The following is a 22,867-nucleotide window of genomic DNA, read 5'->3' as shown; positions in this document are numbered from 1 at the left end:
GATGTGGGACTCGATCCCAGGACGCTGGGATCATGACCTGAGCCGAAGGCAGCTGCTTAACCAACTGAGCCACCCAGGTGTCCCAGAAAACAACTTTTGAAGCCCTGTGTTGAGTCTTCATTGGCCAGGTCCTATTTTGTACATTTATACAAAAATATGGAATTGTCAAAATGAAAAGCTGGAAGTGATTGTTAGGTATTACAGAAAAGTTGTATTAAAGAATAGTTTTAGCATAGAATATAAAGAGTTTTGTAGTTTAATTCAAAGTATATTTCAATTTCCTAGGTATTTTCAGAAATTTATCACTTGTATTGGTTGTTTCATCAATTTAAAAATTTAATGCTTGACTACGACCCGCGCGCGTCTGTGAACATGGCGCTGCGAGCCTTGCGGAGCGTGCTGGCTACGGCCTGCAGCTTGCGCGTCACGTCCGCGCCCACCGCACCCTGCCTGCTGCGGCCCTGGGGACTGAGGACCGGTACCGTCCGGACACTGCGCACAGGCTCGGCTCTGCTCTCCGTGCGTAAATTCACAGACAAGCATGAATGGATAACAACAGAAAATGGTATTGGAACAGTGGGAATCAGCAATTTTGCACAGGAAGCTTTGGGAGATGTTGTTTACTGTAGTCTGCCTGAGGTCGGGACAAAACTGAACAAACAAGATGAGTTTGGTGCTTTGGAAAGTGTGAAAGCTGCTAGTGAACTCTATTCTCCTCTGTCAGGAGAAGTAACTGAAATTAATGAAGCTCTTGCAGAAAATCCAGGACTTGTCAACAAATCTTGTTATGAAGATGGTTGGCTGATCAAGATAGCACTCAGTAATCCCTCAGAACTGGATGAATTAATGAGTGAAGAAGCATATGCGAAATACATAAAATCTATTGAGGAGTGAAAATGGAACCCCTAAATAAACTAGTATGAAACAAAAAAAATTTAATGCTTGAGGTACACAAAAGACATGGTACAGTCTTATGAATTCACCAGATATACTTATTTGATTTTCTTCTATCCCGTCTGCTTTCCTTTAGCAATCTTGACCTGGTTTTTGTGTTCATATTCCCTTGCTTTATCTATTATTATTATTTTTTTTAAGATTTATAAGAATCCCTGCCTATGCGGGGAGAGGCAAAGGGACAAGAGGATCCCAAGCAGATTCTCTGCTGAGCGCAGAGGTGGTGCAGGGCTTGATCTCACATAACAATATTTTAGTATTTTTTTTAAACTCTCTACCCAGTGTGGGGCTCACACTCATAACCTGAAGATTAAGAGTCATATGGTTCACCAACTGAGCCAGCCAGGCAACCCAGTATTCCCATGCTTTAGAAAGATGGATTTATTTTATATGCATTTATCATTTAAGAAGAGATTAAATTTTATTTTTTGGATTTGTAAAAATAGACATGTGCTTTGAGTAGTTTAAGACTAAACTTTCTGAGGTTCATATGTTTATTGTTGAGAATAGCTTTGGTTGGTTCATTTGTTTTATTTTCACTGCTGTGAATTGGTTGAATATACTCTTATTTATTGATTCTCCTGTAAATGGACGTTTTAGTTGCTTTTGATATTTAGCTGTTATAAAAATGCTACTGTGAATATTGTCATACAATGTCTGTTATTGAACATATGCTATAGTTTCTTCAGGTCCCATTGCAGGGTGTTTGAACCTCTGCACACTCGACAGGGCTGAATAATTCTTTGTTGTTGTGGGTGTCTTCTTATGCATTGTATGTTAAGCAGTGTCCCTGGTCTATACCCACTAGATGCCAGTAGCAGTCCTCCAGTTGTGACGAATAAAAACACAGACATTGCTAGTTTCACACATTGACCGTCTCACATTCACCTCTTCACTCTGCCCTTTCCCGCAGTGCCCATCTGTGGTCTTTTCTTTTTCCTAAGAACTCTTAGAACACTTACGTTTGTACCTAGAATTTAGCTCCAAGATACATACTGCCTTGTATTGCCAACTTTGCTAGCATTTCTTAGCCTTCTGGATTTTCAGTTTCTGACAAAGGGGAAGGAATTCCTGGTCAGTTGAACAATCTTTATGACTGTTGGCGTTTTCCTTCTGATTTTGGTCAAGCTAGGCAGTTATTCTAGGAGGAGTTCTTTTTGCTTTTAGATTCTGTACCCAGAGTTAGATGGAAGCATATTTCAAGCATCCAAAACCTCCCTTTCTCCCTTCCTGCCTATTTAATCACTATAGCAAAATCTCAGTTATGCCTATAATTATATTTTCAAAACTATATGACTTTGATTAAGTTTGTTACAATTTTTCAAAAATGTATTTTAGAGAGGACGTGAGAGAGTATTTCGAGCTCTCACACATGAGTGGGGGGGAGGGGCCGAAGTAGGGGAAGAGAGTAAAGCAGACTCCTTGCTCAGTGTGGAGCCTGAAGCAGGGCTCTGTCTGAAGAGCCTGAGATCCTAACCTGCCCTGAAATCAAGAATAGATACTTAACTGACTGAGCCACCCAGGTGCCCCAAGTTTGTCATCTTTTTGATTGATATGTTAAGTGCTGTTTGCTGCCACTGCCTTTAAGTAATAGAGAGATCTTTCTTTTGCTTTGCCTTGGATACCTCTTTAGGGATTCATGCTCAGAGTTTGGACAACTTTGTGGTCTCTTCTGTTACCTTTTCTGTCATGGGTGTGGCTCTTTCAGTAGTCAGTTCCTGTGTTTTGCATTTTGAGATGGCTCTCTTATTTTAACCTAAGATCGGTGAGTTGTTTTTTCTTCTTTCTTATTGTCTCCAGGTCCTTGAAGTTAAGTGATTTTATAGGCAAATTCTTTGATTAATCTTTGTATTTAGCTATAGAAATAGAATGTCACTTGAAGGAATGAATGATTTAGATAGAAGGAATAGGTAGTAAGATCTGAATCACGCTTTCAAAGAAAACGATGGGATGGGACTAGTTTTACATCACGTGTTGAAGTTATAGTGATTTGCAATTGGAAGCCATTTTTACTGAGAGAATGGTTCAGTAAGAATGTTACATTTTGAAGATTTATCTATTTAAGTAGAAGTTGGGGGCATGGTGCAGTTAAAAGCTTAGAAATCAGAAAAGTATTGATTAAATAAAGACTTGAACTTAAGTTACTCCATTTTTGTTAATGTAAATAATTAGTACCTTATATCCCTCTACACTTTATTCCTTCGTCTCTCTCACTTATAACACTGGGGCCTTAAAGGACTCAGAGATCATGTATTTTACTGGTTCCCAGACTTAGGGATTTGAAAAAATCAGTTGAACTGACATAGGCCTTTCTTTCCTTTTTTGGGTCAACTTTTAATTTCCTAAAATAAAAAATATCAAAGAAAACTTACTACTATTACTATCCAAAAAACATCAACAAAGTAGAAAGGATTCTCTAAGAATAAAAGTTGGAACTTTATGAAAAACCAGAGCATTTTTCTTCCTGTTTTCAGAGGGCTTGTGGACTCACTGTTCACAAGTGGTTAGGAACATTGAATTTGTTTAGTTTCCTTAGTTTGAGGGTTCCTAAGACTTAACATTAGCAATTATGTAGTGCTTCATTCCCTGTATATTAAGACATTCCCGTGTCACTAGTTCTCTACAGCATTAGGATGTCTGAGACAGGTCAGTAAGATGAGAAAAAGAAATAAAAAGAATAAGTATTATAAAGGAAATAACAAAAAAGCATTATTCTCAGATAATTTTCACATGATAGTCTACAAAGAATCATTAATGAATCTGTAGACAAATTATTGGAAAAGAGATTAGAAGTAGGTAGCTAGATGTGAGATTAATTTAAAAAATTAATGATACTTTTATATGCCAATAACAAAAGGAAAAACTCTCAGCTTAAAAAATATTATACCAAAATGGAAAATGTTCTACTTAAAACAAATACATGTTCTATTTAATGTTCTGCTTAAAACAAATACATGTTCTATTTAATGTTCTACTTAAAACAAATACATGTTCTATTTAAATGTTAAAATGACTGAATTCTTAAAAAATTGAAGACAAAGGCTCTGGAAATATCTTACATGAAAGAATACTAAAGAGATATGACAGCTACATGTATTTTTTTTTTCCACATGCATTTTCTAATTCTAGACTGAATTCCCTACTAGAGGGAAAAGAAGGGTATGTATATTAGTCGCTTGACAAAATTAGAACACAGAAATTAGATACAAGTATTGTGTCTTTTAATCTTTTTGGAGTTGAAAAGTTCACTGTCTCTATGCAAGAGAAGACCCCTTTTCTTAGGAAATGTACATTAAAACTTTTAGGGGTCCATGATATATGTAACTTACTCCCAAATGGTTCAGAAAAACAAATTGTGGGTCATAGAGAGAGAGAGAGAACGAAAATTGATAAGGCAGCAAATAGGGTAGAAGATTAATAGATGAATCTGGGTTAAGTGTATACAGGCTTTTACATTTTTTTCTAGTACAGTAATTTTTCTGTAAGATTGAAGTTCTTTCTTTTTCTTTTCTTTCTTTCTTTCTTTTTTTTAAGATTTTATTTATTTGAGAGAGAGAGAGCCTGGTGGGAGGGGCGGCGGGCAGGAGAGGGAGAGTGATAATCTCAAGCAGACTCCTACTGAGGGCAGAGCCTGATGCTGGGCTTGATTACATCACACAGAGATCATGACCTGAGTGGAAACCAAGAGTTGGATGCTTAACAGACCGAGCCACCCAGGTGCCCCTGAAATTTTTTCTAAAGAAAAGTTAGAAAAGATAACACTGTCAACAAATTACATTCCTTCAGTGATTTAACTTTTTCCTGAAGCAGGAATGGAGGGCTTCGTAGTATGGAAGAAAGAAGGGAAATAGCTATGTTTAGCCACAGGGAAAGACTTTGACAATTTTTGTCTTTTCGTTTTTAAAATACACAGAATGGTTCTTTCCCAAGGTACTGAATAGTTTTTAATTTTTGTTAAAGATGTATATCATAAAAAATGATACACACATTTATTATTTTTATTTCTACCTAAGACTTACACAGTCGGGCATCTCGGTGGCTCAGTGGGTTAAAGCCTCACATTGGGCTCTCTGCTCCACAGGAAGCCTGCTTCCCTTCCTCTCTCTGCTTGCCTCTCTGCCTCTTGTGATCTCTGTCTGTAAAATAAATAAATAAAATCTTAAAAAACAAAACAAAACAAAACTTACACAATCATTTGCCTATCTTTTGTTGTAGGGCAGAGCCTTTTCTTTGAATAAAGATTGGATTCCTCCATTTCCTCTTCGGCATAAACCACACCTACAATACAGCAGCTACCACTTTCAGTCAGTTTCTGTTTTTTTTTTTTTATTTAGTAGAGTGAGAGTTAAAACACTTGAAGTAATATGAGCTGGAATCCTAGATTTTACAAATCCCTCTATCCCCTAATCTTTTATGTTGCAGTTCCCACACTTTATTTGACATCCCCCCCCCCCAAGTCATTTCATTTTACTGGATCTTTCCAAAAGATTCAACTTAAATCTTATAAAAACAATAACACTGTTGTATTCACACTTCATCTATTTAATTATATCAGATAATTGGCAAAAGTGGCATAAACCGGATTGCAAATAAACACTTATTGTTAAGCTTGTAGTTTAACTGGTACTTAGACATAATAAACAGAGTCTGCTAGTCTCCACTGTGTTGTATTTTTTGTAGCAGTGGTGTTTTTCAGAGAGAATATATAGTATGTATCCCTTATCTGGTAAATCTGTTAAGTAGTTTATTGGGATCTTCTCCTGTAGTAGGCCAGTAAGAGTAAGTAGCCCTGGGTGGCTGGCTAGTTTGTTTAATGGCTCAGTTAGTAATTTCTACTAAATATTACAAAATGAATTTTGAGTCATTCAAGTTAATTTTATGAAGATACACCAAGGAACTGGTGGTTAGAAAGGATTACTCAAAAGGCAAAGAGGTATGAATAAAACCTTCATTTGATTTACTGGTATTTGTATACCAGGTTTCTTTTCTATTCATCATTATTATCGGTTTATGTTTGATAATTTCATCAGCCATGATTCAATTATAGCTAATGTCTACTGCCCTGCTTAACTTAAGCAAAAAGGGATTTGATCCTGTAGTTGTTGAAGGTTGGAGAGCAGGTTCTTGGCTGGGTCCTGAGGGGCTCATCCCATGGGATGTCTCCCAGAACACCACTGCTGGAGGTGCTGCCCAGAGAGCTGCCATTTCTGCTACAAATAGGAAACTGAAGAGTAATAGTCTGGGATCATAGCACCGTCGCAGAAAGCTGGGGAGCAGGTAGTTGCTGCTGCATTTGTTTGTTCCATGAGCATGCCATCTTAGTTTTCATACAGAGATCAGGAATAGTGCTAGGACTATTCTTAAGAGCTAAGTTACCTGTGCTAGCTCCGTTCCAGCAAGAAAAGTACCTTGTGGTCGCCAATTCTTTCCACACTCTGCCTACTTCTGAATTCAAGTCTCTTCATTCTTCACTGGAAAAATTTAAATCATATCTGGAACGCCTGTTGCAGTGTAGCTTTCAGTTCTTCAGACTATCCAGTCTCTTGAAGATGCAGACTCTTCAGGTGTTTACTTTATGACTTGCATTATGCTTCGCATGACTGAGCCCCCCCACCCCCACCTTTCCTTTTCAAATCATCTCTCTCTCTCAGGCTGTGCATTCTCTGTATGATACTTCTGTCTGCTAATTTCCTTCCTTTAGCCATTTTCTGTTTATGCAAAAGGAGGACCTTGGCAGCCCCAGCCCTTCAGGGCTTCATCTGTTCTCCAATTCTGAGTTCCTGAGGGAGTGATTGAGCTAGTGGAGAATGTAGGTCAATTGCAGTATGAAGTATTGACTGCCTGGACTCCTGGGTGTCAGTGAGAGAAATTCTTGAGGTGGGGAGGAAGATGGTTTCCATGGGCTGAGGGGTGGGGGCTTTTTGTGAATGGTCTCATTACAAGGGCTAAGATATAATTGATTCTCAGTATTTGTGGTAGTTATGTTCCATAAAGTCACTGAGAATACTGAATTAGTGAATACTGAACCATTGCTCTGAAGGGAAATGTAGGATTAGTTGCCCGTGAGGCTTTGATCACACATTTTTTCAAATGATCTATGTATCACCTTGTTTTATGTGTATTTATTTATTTTTTTTAAAGATTTTTTATTTATGTATTTGACAGAGAGAGAGAGAGGGAGGGATCAGAAGTAGGCAGAGAAGCAGGCAGAGGGGGAAGGGGAAGCAGGCTCCCTGCTGAGCAGAGAGCCCCTGCAGGGCTCAATCCCAGGACACTGAGATCATGACCTGAGCTGAAAGCAGAGGCTTAACCCACTGAGCCACCCAGGCGCCCATTATCTGTGTTTCTGGTTTTTTTTTTTTTTTTTTTTTTTTAAGATTTTTATTTATTTATTTGACAGACAGATCACAAGTAGGCAGAGAGGCGAGAGAGGAGGAAGCAGACTCCCTGCTAAGCAGAGAGCCTGATGCGGGGCTCCATCCCAGGACCCTGAGACCATGACCTGAGCCGAAGGCAGAGGCTTTAACCCACTGAGCCACCAGGTGCCCCTGTGTGTTTCTGTTTTAAAGATACCTTATTTAATATATAATTTTATTGATTCATAACACTGAACTCATGCCAGCAGTGATATAACTGATGCCTAAAGTTATGTCACAAAGTGTGTTTGTGATAGGGAACATCATAGCTTTCTTGTACTTAGGAACTTGGGGGCTGTTTTAAGCAGCTAAATCACCAGTAGGAGCACAAAAATGCAAAACCACTGGCACTAAATAGACTGCAAAGGTATATTTTTGCCTTGTTTGACCTCTGCTGAAGGGATGTGCCTGTTGGGTGATTCAAGTATTTCAACACTGTGCATGTCTGTGAATGACCATACACACATGCCACCATTATTGGTTGGGGGGTTAAAAATAAATTTTAGAAATAGGTGAATTTGCCAATGCTGAATCCAGGAATAATGAAGGATGACTGTATATATGGAAAGAGGGTGAGGAGAACATTAAAGAAATGGCACTATTAGTTGTAGGGAGTGTTGCCAGGAAAGGCTTCATAATGCAGTCTACATGTGAGATAAACTTTGAAAGATGGGTTTTGCTAGAACTTACTGAGGAAAGGCAAAGAAAATAGTGCAGTAGTTACAAATATGAGTGTTAGAATCTCCGATTAGGTTCAAATCTTGTCCTTAGCTCTTGCTATAGGACCCTGCAAGCATTTTAGTTTTTATTATTGGTGACATAAAGATATTTATGGTCATTTTCAATGGAGCTATTAGGTTTATTTGTTTATTTTTGAGCTATTAAGTTTATTTATTTATTTTGAGCTATTAGGTTTAAATAAGAGGGTGTACTTTGTAGATATATAGCTCATAGGAAGTACTCAGTAGTGTCATACATGTGACACATAAGTCAATACAGTACATTGAAGGAGGGAAATAGCTTGGCACCAATTGGGAACTTTGGTTAGAATGAAGCAAAGGTTTCAGGTAGGTCAAAGGGATCTTTGAGGATGGGGGGAGAAGGAGGAGCTAGATCATGGAGGTAGCTTCCATGCTGAAATAGTATTGAGCAACTAAGGGATTTAAAATAAGGATGGTATGGGTTGCCTGGGTGGCTCAGTTGGTTAAGCATCTGCCTTTGGCTCAGGTCATGTTCTTGGGGTCCTGGGATCAAGCCCCCCATCCAGCTCCCTGCTTAGTGGGGAGTCTCTTCTCCTTTCTTTTCTGCCCCATGTTCATGCTCGCTCAGTCTCAAATAGATAATAGAAAATCTTAAAAAAAAAAATAAAGATGGCATGATCCATTTTGTGTCAAGAGATTTTGTTCTGGGGACTCTTGGGTGGTTCATTTGGTTTAGGGTCTGCCTTTGGTTTGGGTCATGATCTCTGGGTCCTGGGATTGATTCCCAAGACAGGCTTCCTGCTCAGCAGGGAGTCTGCTGCGCCCACTCCTTCTGCTGCTCCCCTGCCTGGTGTGCTTGCTCTTTCTCTCTCCTTCTCAAATAAATAAATAAAACCTCCTTAAAAAAAGGAAAGTTTTGTGTTTTTGTGGTTGTATAGAAGAGAATTGAGGGAGATGAACTAAAGGTGAGTAAATCAGCAAAGACTACAGGAGTAGTTTAGGAAAGAGAGGAGAAAAGCTTGATTTAAGATAGTAACTTTGGAAACACTAGAGAATGGATATAAAAGATGTTCAGGAGGTCACATAGACCATAACTGGTACCCACACAGATGTGGTGAGGCAGGGCTGAGGATGGCTCCTGGGATTCTGATGCAGGCCATGTACTGGAGGTCAGGGCCTGTGTAGGGGATGCTCTCCTTTTCTGCTTCCCCTTCTACCCTTTACCCTGTTAAAGGGTTGGATTCTTCTGTTCTTGTTCTAAAGGCCATGGTGGTGTTGTGTGCTTCCGTTTTTTGCAGTACCTGGCCTGTGGTATTAGAGCCGTCTGTATACTTGTTTTCTCTTGCACTTGTAAGCTCTTTGAGGATTGATGCAGGACCATGGATGAATTGAATGAACCAGGATTGGGACTGTTAGGTAGAGAAGCAGATTTTGGAGCAAAGGTTCCTTTTTATCCCTATTAACTTTTGGATTCAGTTTTGTCTCTGTTGAGTTTGAGGATCATCTCCAAATGACTCTGCCTAGTAGGTGAATAGATTTATTGGACTTGGATTTAGGGGAGAGAGGTCCTTGTTTTGTATTTCTGAGCCATTGATAAGGATAGTTGGATGAAATTTCCCATGGTGTCTGTGTCTGGTGGAAAGGAAAGACAACTATAGAAATAATCTTGTCGTATACCAGTACTGAAGGGTTTAGCTCTGGAGGAGCACAGAAGGAAGTTCAGAGTGGAGGGTAGAGTTAACTGAAATAGAGTGAGTGGAAGATGGTGTATGTGTGTTGTCCTCCCACCTCCCCTCCCTCCTCTCCCCAGTCTTCAGAAGCTGTACTAAGGGATGGCTATCCAGTTTTAAATGCTGCAAAGACACTGATAAGAGGACTAAAGACAACATATAGTATAAAGCAGTTAGAAAGTCACTGGCAAACTTTTTCAGAGTGATTTCAGCACACTGGTGGGTGGAGATGTCAATGATAGAATAGATGAAGTGGACAAAATGAGTGTGGGCTGTTCTTTGTTGAGGTTTGTCTATGAGGGGTTGGAGAGAGAATGCTGTAGCTGGAGTCTTTCTGGGTGGGGGGAGAATGTGTACAGAGAACATTTAAAAATCACATGGGAGGGGCACCTGGTGACTTAGTGGGTCTGGCAGCCAACTCTTAGTTTCAGCTCAGGTCGTGACGGGTCAGATTCTCTCTCCCTCTGTCCCCTCCGCATCTGCATGTACACAGGCTTGTGCTCTCTCTCTCAAATAAACACATACCATCTTTTAAAAAATTACATGGGAGAGATTTGAGCATGTGTATAAGCAATGGAGAAGAAGGTAATAGAAGGGATTTAATTTGAATAGTTTTGTTTATTTTTTAAGCCAACATCTGTGTGCTTGCTATATAGCCTGACAATGTACTAGTCTCTTATATTTGGCTACTTACTGAGTCCCTATCACAATGCTGTAGGGGGAGGAGTGGTATCCCATTATACTGATGGGGAAATAGAGGTCTAGTTCAAGTAACTTTCCAGAGGTCACTCATTAAGTGCGGGACATAGATAGGAGGGATTAGAATCCAATTCTGGGGGCACCTGGCTGCCTCAGTCTATACAGCATGTAACTTTCAATCTGAGGGTAATGAGTTCAAGCCCCACGTTGGGCATGGTGCCTACTAAAAAAGACAACAACCCAGTTCCATCTGGCTCTAAGGTATGATCTTTCCTCTACCTGGCTGCTTAAGTGGGATAGTTGAGAGAAATATACAAGGTGATTTTCTTCAACTCCTATTGTAATAGTAATTGTTTTTAAAGATGCATTTATTTTAGAGAGAGGGAGAGAGAGAGAGAGTGAGTAGAGGGGGGCAGAGAGAGAGAATTCCCAGCATATTCCCAGCTGATCACAGGGCCCAGCAAAGGGCTTAATCTCAGGACCCTAAGTTCCTGTCCTGAGCTGAAGTCAAGAGTCAGACGCTTAACCAACTGAGCCACCGAGGCACCCCAAGAGTAATTTTTAATAAAATGTTATTCTATTTGGTTGAGATTACCATTATGATATAAATTTAGTTTAAGTGCTGGAAAGCCAAGTAACTATCATTGGCTATAGTGACTTTTTGTTTAGTGCTTCAGCCTAAGGATTTGGGCATGGACTAATAAATCAATATGATTGTGATCATGTTATTAGTAGAGATGAATGGAAACTTTATTCCAAGGGCAAAGGATAGTAGGATTTCTAACAATTAGGTGGTTATTGTGTGGCACACGATATGACTGAGTGTAGAGTCTGTCTCCCCATCTTTCACCCCCCATTTTCTTTTCCTTTTTTTAAAGCTTTTTTTATTTTAAAGATTTTATTTATCCATTTGACAGACAAAGATCACAAGTAGGCAGAGAGGCAGGCAGGGACAGAGAGAGAGGCAGGCAGAGACAGAGAGGCAAGCAGGCTTCCTGTCGAGCAGAGAGCCCCATGTGTGGCTGGATCCCAGGAACCTGGGATCATGACCTGAGCTGAAGGCAGAGACTTTAACCCACTGAGCCACCCAGGCACTCCCCCCACCCCCATTTTCTAATAGTTGTCTATTTAGTGGAATCTGACTGTTGTTAAAATAACTCTGACATTCTGCCATTGAACTTTGCAAGTTGAAAATAATAAGGCCGGCAGTTAGAAAAAGTCTTAAACATTGACTCTAAAAGGTTCAATGTTCTAGTTCATGCCTTTTAAATGAGGATGTTCTCCCTGCACCTGGGTGTCTCAGTTGATTAAGCTGAGTTGACTCTTGGTTTCTACTCAGGTCATGATCTCAGGGTCCTGAGATGGAGCCCTGGGTGGGGCTCCCTGCTGAGTAGGGAGTCTACTTGAGATTCTCTCCTTAGCCTTCTCCTTCCCCTTCTGCCCCTCCCCCTGCTCAAACTTGTGCACTTGTGGCCTCCTTAATGAATAAATAAAATCTTTAAATGAGGACATACATTCTCAGGTTTATAACAATATAGTTATGTGTATACATACATATAAAACATATTGAAGACTCTTTATTCTAGTTACTGTACTGCTCATTTATAATATTTTTTTTAATTTAATTAAGCTCTACGCCTAGCATGGGGCTTGAACTCAGGACCTACCCCAAGATCAAGAGCTGTATGTTCCACTGACTGAGCCAGCAAGGCACCCTCTGTGTTTTTGCTTTTTTTAATCTTATTTTTTTCTGCTTTGTTACATTATTCTGTTGCTTTTCTGTAAAAATTTCTGGTGACCAGTTGTTGATGCATATAGTTTTTGTTCATATGTATGATGTCCTTTTTATTCTGTAACAGTCCCTTGCTCCCAGCCCTTACCTCACTCTCCTTTTTTCTATTGGCATTTGGAATGAAGTCTGTCTCATATTCCAGATTTGGCACATTATTTTCCTGTGGTGGTATTTACTTTGTTCCTTATTTCCTGACAACTGGTGGTTAGATTCAATGGTTTAATGGGTTGGTTTAGATTCAGATTTACTTTTTTAAGGTAAAAACAATTAATAGGTGATGCTATGTATTTTCCATTGCTTCAAGTCATGTCTGTCTATTCCAGTGATTAATGAGCCTGAGCCTGATTCCTCCATTATAAAGCTTCCTGTTAACTTGTCACCTCATGATTTTAGCAGCCAGTGATCATGTTTCCCTATATTATCTATTAGGGATTGTAAAAAAAAAAATGGGGATGATATAATTCTGTCATTTTTACTACATTTATTAGTTGGAATTTTTCTATAAAGAAGAACTTTCTGCTATCAGTTCTTTACTTACCCTAAAATAGCAGTTGTTCCAGAAAAAGCAAGATAAGTGCTTATTTCATTCTCTTTATTTATACATTTTTAGGGTAGTATGTTGATATATTCTAATGGTGAATGATGCTTTTTAAAAAAAGGAATATCATATACTTACAGATTTAATAACTCTTTTATTGTATTTACTTCACTGTGGACTCATAGATTCTTATTTTATTTAATTGATTATATTGATTACTATCCTTTATTTTGATGCTCAGTTTCCCCCAGATTTAGCCAGTGGAAGCCCTTTCAAGTTGGTTTTTGTGTCCTTTAGATATGTTCCCTTTTGTTTTTTGAGTGTTTCCTTACTTTCTGGCACACAACAAGATGTTCTTGGCTTACCTTGTACTTTCTCTCTCAAGCCCTGGAATCAGTCCAAGAAGCCCTAGTTCCTTTCAGTGGATGGTGGTATTTAGAAACCAAGATTTGAGAGCTCATTGGTACTGTGGTATTACAGCTACCAAGACCTCTCAGTGGGCAGAGCTAAGGAAGTATCTGTACATATCCATGGACATGTATATATACACATTCACATATCTACCCACATACATACATACACATTGTGAGCTTATACCTGTGCTCCCAAATTCTAATCTATTACCAAAGGTCAGTTCTAATTTCCTCCCCCTCCATATCTGAATATTCCTTTCTCCAATGGGAAGAACTGGGCTCCCGCTATAGGCCAGTATGTAGCCAGTCTCCTAGTGTTGCTGCTGCTATGCTTGCAGGATGTTTTCTTCATCCACTCAGACTCTGACACCTGCTTGGGGCCACTGTGACTGTTTTCTCCAAAGTTCCCATGTCCTTTTGATATGACTCCCATTAGTTGTTTTTGTTTTCTTGACTTATTTGGAAATAAATTCAGACTTAAAGAAAATTTGCTAAAAAGAGAACAAGATGTTCCCCCATACACTTCATACAGATTTCCTAAGTGTTATAGTTCCTCTATGCTCATTATTTATTTATTCTTTGGTGTGTGCGTGTGTGCATGTGCATAATATTTTCTTAACCATTTGAAAGTAACTTATATATGTAATGCCCCTCTAACTGTAAACACATCATTTTATGTTCCTAAAAACAAGAGCATTCTCTAACCACAGTATAGTTATCAAGATCAGAAAATTAATTTGAGACAGCACTATTATCTGATCAGATCTTTTTCAGATTCACCATTTATCCCAATGATATTCTTTGTACCATAGGAAAAGAGAAAAAAATTGTTTTTTGGTCTAGGATCCAAGGATCACATATTTCATTAGTCTTTTTAAAATCTGGAACTACTTTTTAATCTTTTGTCTTTTATGACCTTCACATTTTTGAAGAGTATAACCTCTTTATTTGTAAGAATATCACTTAATTTGGCCTTTCGTGATGTTTCCTCATGATTAGATATAAATTATTTACTTTTGGTAGGATAGCCATGTAAGTAGATGTATCCTTCTTAGTGCATCTTATCAGGAGGCACATGCTATCTAATTTTCTTAGCAGTGATGTTAATTTTGAAGTGATATGTATCCTCAAAAGTCTTTGATAGCTTGCTTTCTTTCTGGCACAAACATGTTCTAGACACATCTTATATATTTCTTGTCCCAAACTTGGAACCAGCATTTTCTACAAAGATCCCTGGTTCTTTTCATTGAGATATGGTATTTAGAGGCCATAATTTTTGTGCAAAGTATAATTTTTGCTACTATCTTATCATTATTTCCATGCCTTTTTAAGTGGGCAGTACTAGGAGATAAATATTTTGAGAGAAAAAAATCTTGAGTTCATATTGCTGTTTCAGTTCTAGTGAAAGATTACGTTTTTAATCAAGAATTTTATATTGGTATCTCCTTATAATGAAAATCTTGATCCCCAATGACATTAGCATTATTACTTATTTGCTGTATCTTATAGTATACTTGTAATAGTTAAAAAAGACCCAATATCAATAATATTACTACTAACAATTTGACAAATAAATACAGTTTATATATATCTTTTAAAAATTGTTCTATATCCCAAAATATATCCTGTTAGAATCTATAGCCTAAACACTTTGACTCACAGTTACTTAAGTAGTTCTTTTCCTTGTTTGCTTATGCCACTGACTTATTATGTAATTAGCTTGTTTTTCAGTTTTGAGGTCTTTTTTTTCTTTTTAATTTTGTAAATTATATGATTTCATATAAATTATTTATATGATTTTCTTTTTAATTTTGTAAATTATTTATATGATTTGTACAAATACAAATCATATTTGTATGATTTACAAAATAATTTGTAAATTATTTATATGATTATATGAAATCATATATATATATGAAATCATATATACTACTATATGAAATCATATATATGAAATCATATATACTACTATATGAAATCATATATACTACTTGGCCCATAGTATATAGGGATATACTCACAGAAGTTTTGCTTCCTTATCTGTGTCTTCTTTTCCCTTTAGGTAACCATTTTTATGGGTTTGATCTTGCTTCCTGTACAAAAAGTAGAATATTATAAGCTGTTCTGCACTTTGCTTTTTTAATTTAACAGTGTAATTTGGAAATCACTTCAGATCTTTACTTAGAGATCTCTCTCACTCTTCTTACGTTGCCTATACTGTGTTGTCAGAAGTAATACACTGATTCAGCCAGACCCCTATTGATGGTTACTATGGAAGTTTAAGAGATAGAGAAAGGAAAACCAAGAAATGACACATGTAATTAATATCTGACTCAGTGCATTTGAAAAATTGTTGCAAGACTGAAGGGGACATATAAATTAGATGTTATATGCTGTAAGAGTTAGTGCTGAGAAGTTTAGTGTTTGCAACTAGAATTAATTACATTGTGAGCATTTCATGAAAGGAAAATTTCTTCTCCTGACCCACTGAAGTCTAGACCTGGCTATAATCTGACCCTGGAAATGAATGTCATGCCAGGTGGGGCCAAGAGTGAATACTTGGCAGCTTTAATGGTTCCAACACACTCTTATTGCGTACTTAAGTCTGAGGAGATGATAGCCTCAGTGCTCCAGTATCTGTTAATCTTGCCAGATCTTTGGTGATCAAGAGGAGAAGCCTTGCTCAGTTTGCCCAGGAGGATGACTTCTGCCTGTTCCATCCACTAAGGGTGTAAGAGGGGTGTGATCAGGATTATGTTTTGACCGGTACAGATTGTTGGAGAGAATTTAATTTTTTATTTTTTATAAACATATATTTTTATCCCCAGGGGTACAGGTCTGTGAATCACCAGGTTTACACACTTCACAGCACTCACCAAAGCACATACCCTCCCCAATGTCCATAATCCCACCCCCTTCTCCCAAACCCCCTCCCCCCGGCAACCCTCAGTTTGTTTTGTGAGATTAAGAGTCACTTATGGTTTGTCTCCCTCCCAATCCCATCTTGTTTCATTTATTCTTCTTCTACCCACTTAAGCCTCCATGTTGCATCACCACTTCCTCATATCAGGGAGATCATATGATAGTTGTCTTTCTCTGCTTGACTTATTTCACTAAGCATGATACGCTCTAGTTCCATCCATGTTGTTGCAAATGGCAAGATTTCATTTCTTTTGATGGCTGCATAGTATTCCATTGTATATATATACCACATCTTCTTGATCCATTCATCTGTTGATGGACATCTAGGTTCTTTCCATAGTTTGGCTATTGTGGACATTGCTGCTATAAACATTCGGGTGCATGTGTCCCTTTGGATCACTACATTTGTATCTTTAGGGTAAATACCCAATAGTGCAATTGCTGGGTCATAGGGCAGTTCTATTTTCAACATTTTGAGGAACCTCCATGCTGTTTTCCAGAGTGGCTGCACCAGCTTGCATTCCCACCAACAGTGTAGGAGGGTTCCCCTTTCTCCGCATCCTCGCCAGCATCTGTCATTTCCTGACTTGTTGATTTTAGCCATTCTGACTGGTGTGAGGTGATATCTCATTGTGGTTTTGATTTGTATTTCCCTGATGCCGAGTGATATGGAGCACTTTTTCATGTGTCTGTTGGCCATCTGGATGTCTTCTTTGCAGAAATGTCTGTTCATGTCTTCTGCCCATTTCTTGATTGGATTATTTGTTCTTTGGGTGTTGAGTTTGCTAAGTTCTTTATAGATTCTGGACACTAGTCCTTTATCTGATATGTCGTTTGCAAATATCTTCTCCCATTCTGTCAGTTGTCTTTTGATTTTGTTAACTGTTTCCTTTGCTGTGCAAAAGCTTTTGATCTTGATGAAATCCCAGTAGTTCATTTTTTCCCTTGCTTCCCTTGCCTTTTGCGTTGTTCCTAGGAAGATGTTGCTGCGGCAGAGGTCGAAGAGGTTGCTGCCCGTGTTCTCCTCAAGGATTTTGATGGATTCCTTTCGTACATTGAGGTCCTTCATCCATTTTGAGTCTATTTTTGTGTGTGGTGTAAGGAAATGGTCCAATTTCATTTTTCTGCATGTGGCTGTCCAATTTTCCCAGCACCATTTATTGAAAAGGCTGTCTTTTTCCCATTGGACATTCTTTCCTGCTTTGTCGAAGATTAGTTGACCATAGATTTGAGGGTCTATTTCTGGGCTCTCTATTCTGTTCCATTGATCTATGTGTCTGTTTTTGTGCCAGTACCATGCTGTCTTGATGATGACAGCTTTGTAATAGAGCCTGAAGTCCGGAATTGTGATGCCACCAACGTTGGCTTTCTTTTTCAATATCCCTTTGGCTATTCGAGGTCTTTTCTGGTTCCATATAAATTTTAGAATTATTTGTTCCATTTCTTTGAAAAAGATGGATGGTACTTTGATAGGAATTGCATTAAATGTGTAGATTGCTTTAGGTAGCATAGACATTTTCACAATATTTATTCTTCCAATCCAGGAGCATGGAACATTTTTCCATTTCTTTGTGTCTTCCTCAATTTCTTTCATGAGTACTTTATAGTTTTCTGAGTATAGATTCTTTGCCTCTTTGGTTAGGTTTATTCCTAGGTATCTTATGGTTTGGGGTGCAAATGTAAATGGGATTGACTCCTTAATTTCTCTTTCTTCGGTCTTTTTGTTGGTGTAAAGAAATGCAACTGATTTCTGTGCATTGATTTTATATCCTGACACTTTACTGAATTCCTGTATAAGTTCTAGCAGTTTTGGAGTGGAGTCTTTTGGGTTTTCCACATATAGTATCATATCATCTGCGAAGAGTGATAATTTGACTTCTTCTTTGCCGATTTGGATGCCTTTAATTTCCTTTTGTTGTCTGATTGCTGAGGCTAGGACCTCTAGTACGATGTTGAATAGCAGTGGTGATAATGGACATCCCTGCCGTGTTCCTGACCTTAGCGGAAAAGCTTTCAGTTTTTCTCCATTGAGAATGATATTTGCGGTGGGTTTTTCATAGATGGCTTTGATGATATTGAGGTATGTGCCCTCTATCCCTACACTTTGAAGAGTTTTGATCAGGAAGGGATGCTGTACTTTGTCAAATGCTTTTTCAGCATCTATTGAGAGTATCATATGGTTCTTGTTCTTTCTTTTATTGATGTGTTGTATCACATTGACTGATTTGCGGATGTTGAACCAACCTTGCAGCCCTGGAATAAATCCCACTTGGTCGTGGTGAATAATCTTTTTAATGTACTGTTGAATCCTATTGGCTAGTATTTTGTTGAGTATTTTCGCATCTGTGTTCATCAAGGATATCGGTCTATAGCTCTCTTTTTTGGTGGGATCCTTGTCTGGTTTTGGGATCAAGGTGATGCTGGCCTCATAAAATGAGTTTGGAAGTTTTCCTTCCATTTCTATTGTTTGGAACAGTTTCAGGAGAATAGGAATTAGTTCTTCTTTAAATGTTTGGTAGAATTCCCCCGGGAAGCCGTCTGGCCCTGGGCTTTTGTTTGTTTGGAGATTTTTAATGACTGTTTCAATCTCCTTACTGGTTATGGGTCTGTTCAGGCTTTCTATTTCTTCCTGGTTCAGTTGTGGTAGTTTATATGTTTCTAGGAATGCATCCATTTCTTCCAGATTGTCAAATTTATTGCCGTAGAGTTGCTCATAGTATGTTCTTATAATAGTTTGTATTTCTTTGGTGTTAGTTGTGATCTCTCCTCTTTCATTCATGATTTTATTTATTTGGGTCCTTTCTCTTTTCTTTTTGATAAGTCGGGCCAGGGGTTTATCAATTTTATTAATTCTTTCAAAGAACCAGCTCCTAGTTTCGTTGATTTGTTCTATTGTTTTTTTGGTTTCTATTTCATTGATTTCTGCTCTGATCTTTATGATTTCTCTTCTCCTGCTGGGCTTAGGGTTTCTTTCTTGTTCTTTCTCCAGCTCCTTTAGGTGTAGGGTTAGGTTGTGTACCTGAGACCTTTCTTGTTTCTTGAGAAAGGCTTGTACCGCTATATATTTTCCTCTCAGGACTGCCTTTGTTGTGTCCCACAGATTTTGAACCGTTGTATTTTCATTATCATTTGTTTCCATGATTTTTTTCAATTCTTCTTTAATTTCCCGGTTGACCCATTCATTCTTTAGAAGGATACTGTTTAGTCTCCATGTATTTGAGTTCTTTCCAAACTTCCTTTTGTGGTTGAGTTCTAGCTTTAGAGCATTGTGGTCTGAAAATATGCAGGGAATGATCCCAATCTTTTGATACCGGTTGAGTCCTGATTTAGGACCGAGGATGTGATCTATTCTGGAGAATGTTCCATGTGCACTAGAGAAGAATGTGTATTCTGTTGCTTTGGGATGAAATATTCTGAATATATCCGTGATGTCCATCTGGTCCAGTGTGTCGTTTAAGGCCTTTATTTCCTTGCTGATCTTTTGCTTGGATGACCTGTCCATTTCAGTGAGGGGAGTGTTAAAGTCCCCTACTATTATTGTATTATTGTTGATGTGTTTCTTTGATTTTGTTATTAATTGGTTTATATAGTTGGCTGCTCCCACGTTGGGGGCATAGATATTTAAAATTGTTAAATCTTCTTGTTGGACAGACCCTTTGAGTATGATATAGTGTCCTTCCTCATCTCTTTGGCTTAAAATCTAATTGATCTGATATAAGGATTGCCACTCCTGCTTTCTTCTGATGTCCATTAGCATGGTAAATTCTTTTCCACCCCCTCACTTTAAATCTGGAGGTGTCTTCTGGCTTAAAATGTGTTTCTTGGAGGCAACATATAGATGGGTTTTGTTTTTTTATCCATTCTGATACCCTGTGTCTTTTGACAGGGGCATTTAGCCCATTCACATTCAGGGTAACTATTGTGAGATATGAATTTAGTGCCATTGTATTGCCTGTAAGGTGACTGTTACTGTATATGGTCTCTGTTCCTTTCTGGTCTACCACTTGTAGGCTCTCTCTTTGCTTAGAGGACCCCTTTCAATATTTCCTGTAGAGCTGGTTTGGTATTTGCAAATTCTTTCAGTTGTTGTTTGTCCTGGAAGCTTTTAATCTCTCCTTCTATTTTCAATGATAGCCTAGCTGGATATAGTATTCTTGGCTGCATGTTTTTCTCGTTTAGTGCTCTGAAAATATCATGCCAGCTCTTTCTGGCCTGCCAGGTCTCTGTGGATAAGTCAGCTGCCAATCTAATATTTTTACCATTGTATGTTACAGACTTCTTTTCCCGGGCTGCTTTCAGGATTTTCTCTTTGTCATTGAGACTTGTAAATTTTACTATTAGGTGACGGGGTGTGGGCCTATTCTTATTGATTTTGAGGGGCATTCTCTGAACCTCCTGAATTTTGATGCTCGTTCCCTTTGCCATATTGGGGAAATTCTCCCCAATAATTCTCTCCAGTATACCTTCTGCTCCCCTCTCACTTTCTTCTTCTTCTGGAATCCCAATTATTCTAATGTTGTTTCGTCTTATGGTGTCACTTATCTCTCGAATTCTCCCCTCGTGGTCCAGTAGCTGTTTGTCCCTCTTTTGCTCAGCTTCTTTATTCTCTGTCATTTGGTCTTCTATATCACTAATTCTTTCTTCTGCCTCATTTATCCTAGCAGTTAGAGCCTCCATTTTTGATTGCACCTCATTAATAGCTTTTTTTATTTCACCTTGGTTAGATTTTAGTTCTTTTATTTCTCCAGAAAGGGCTTTTATATCTCTCGAGAGGGTTTCTCTAATATCTTCCATGCCTTTTTCGAGCCCGGCTAGAACCTTGAGTATTGTCATTCTGAACTCTAGATCTGACATATTACCGATGTCTGTATTGATTAGGTCCCTAGCCTTCGGTACTGCCTCTTGTTCTTTTTTTTGTGTTGAATTTTTACGTCTTGTCATTTTGTCCAGATAAGAGTAAATGAAGGGGCAAGTAAAATACTAAAAGGGTGGCAACAACCCCAGGAAAATATGCTTTAACCCAATTAGAAGAGATCCAAAATCGTGAGTGGGGAGAAAGGGGATAAAAAGAGGTTCAAAAAGGAAGAAAGAAAGAAAAAAACAAAAACAAAAAGAAAAGAAAAAAAAAAAAGAAAAGAAAAGAATTTTTTAAAAAAGAAAACACCTTTCAGAAAGTGGTTGTTTTTTCTGTTTCCAGAATTGCTGTTCTTCTTCTCTTCGATCTGCCGATGGATTTTCAGGTGTTTGCAATCTTTAGATAAGCTATCTAGCTGATCTCCGGCTAGCTGAAGCAGTCTCAGCTTGCTACTTCTCCGCCATCTTGACTCCTCCCCCTGTTGGAGAGAATTTAGATATTTACTTGGATCATCTCTCTTTAGAAACCTTCTCCTGGGACCCATATATTATCTGTGTAATAAAAGAAAGTTTTGTACAAATTCATTTGTTGCCTTGGCTCTTCTGTCCCAGAACTATCTCCCTGAGTCCACCTTCCCATTTTTACTTCTGGTTTCTGTAGGCTGGTGGAGCAAGATTGAATGGGACCAAGATGATTCAAGAAGAGCTGCCTGGAAGAGGAATGAGTCTAGCTCAGGCAAAAAATGATTAATAGGCTGAGGGCTTTTCTTTGCTGTCTTCCTTTTCATTTTAGGGTGCCAGGCCTGTGAAGTCCTGGGATGACAGAAAAGGGCAGACTTTAAAGCCAGATGACCCTGTTGTGGTTCAGTTCCTGGTTAGACATACTAATGGCTAATGTGGCATTTTTGGAGTGTTCCACCACTTTCCCACCCATTTGAGAAATATGGAGTCAGATGGAAGGTCAGAGTATTTCAGGCTTTAGTATTGGTGAGGCTGGGGTTGGAGAATGTGGCAGTCTACCAGGGTCCCATCAGTCTGATCCTGATGCCTGTATTAGTTTGTTAGGGCTGCCATAATGACTAACCACAAACTTGGATGGCTTAAAATGAGAGAAATTGATTTTCTCACAGTTCTAGGGGGTAGAAAGCCAAAATCAAAGTGTCAGTATGGTCATGCTTTCTCTGAAGGATCTGGGGGAAGATCTGTGCCTTTGTCTTAGCCTTGTGTATTGGCTGACATTCCTTGGTTTGCAGCTGTGTGACTTCGTCTGCCTGCCTCCATCTTCACATTATTCTTTCCTCTTTTTCTGACTCTTCTCCTTTTATAAGGACACTGGTCATATTGGATGAGGTGTTGAACATGATCTCATCTTACTTGCTTACATCTGCAAAACCTGTGCTTCCAAAAAAGGTCATATTCACCTGTATTAAGGCTCAGGTTTTTACACATCTTTTTGGGGGACACAATTAAACTCATAACAACGCCTTACTGAGCACTATGTAAGAAGAACCTTATTGACTCACTGTGAGACCAAACTGGGTGAATTACAGTGTTGGAATGGAAATGCCAGCTTTCCAGCTACCTTAGACAAGGTCCAAGCCCTCCCTCTGGTGGACGTGGCACTTGGGAACTGAAAGGAGAGCAAGGTAGTCATAGCTGTAACATCTGGGCCTTGGCTGGACAGTTTCTTCTAAAATCTCACTGTAGGGAAGTAGGAGTGAGTGAGGACTGGAAAGGATGGCCTCCAGGGTTCCAGCGGGTCCACAGGAGGAATCATGGGGGGAGAGTTCTCATCTAACACTGGCATAGCTAGTAATCGTGCCTTGGTTCATTTTCTTTTTAGCTTAA

At 38.7% G+C, this 22,867-nt stretch overlaps 2 protein-coding genes across 10 annotated transcripts in view; both read left to right on the top strand.

Moving 5' to 3' along the window:
* The window catches only part of KDM4C (lysine demethylase 4C), a 497,442-nt gene that overhangs the window by 15,744 nt on the left and 458,831 nt on the right, over nucleotides 1–22,867 (top strand). The gene's annotated exons all lie outside the window — the stretch shown is intronic.
* Nucleotides 325–934, top strand: LOC132024733 (glycine cleavage system H protein, mitochondrial-like). Its single transcript, XM_059411679.1, has one exon. The coding sequence runs from the start codon at nucleotides 340–342 to the stop codon at nucleotides 892–894; it is 555 nt and encodes a 184-aa protein (XP_059267662.1). The 5' UTR covers nucleotides 325–339; the 3' UTR covers nucleotides 895–934.

This window comes from Mustela nigripes, chromosome 9 (genome assembly GCF_022355385.1).
Source record: "Mustela nigripes isolate SB6536 chromosome 9, MUSNIG.SB6536, whole genome shotgun sequence".
In the NCBI taxonomy this organism is placed as follows: Eukaryota; Metazoa; Chordata; class Mammalia; order Carnivora; family Mustelidae; genus Mustela; species Mustela nigripes.
The sequence above is the reverse complement of the archived record's forward strand: the minus strand, read 5'-3'. Positions and strand labels throughout refer to the sequence as shown.

Coding starts and splice junctions, on each gene's coding strand:
- LOC132024733 (XM_059411679.1), top strand. CDS start 340: ATGCTTGACTACGACCCGCGCGCGTCTGTGAACATGGCGCTGCGAGCC.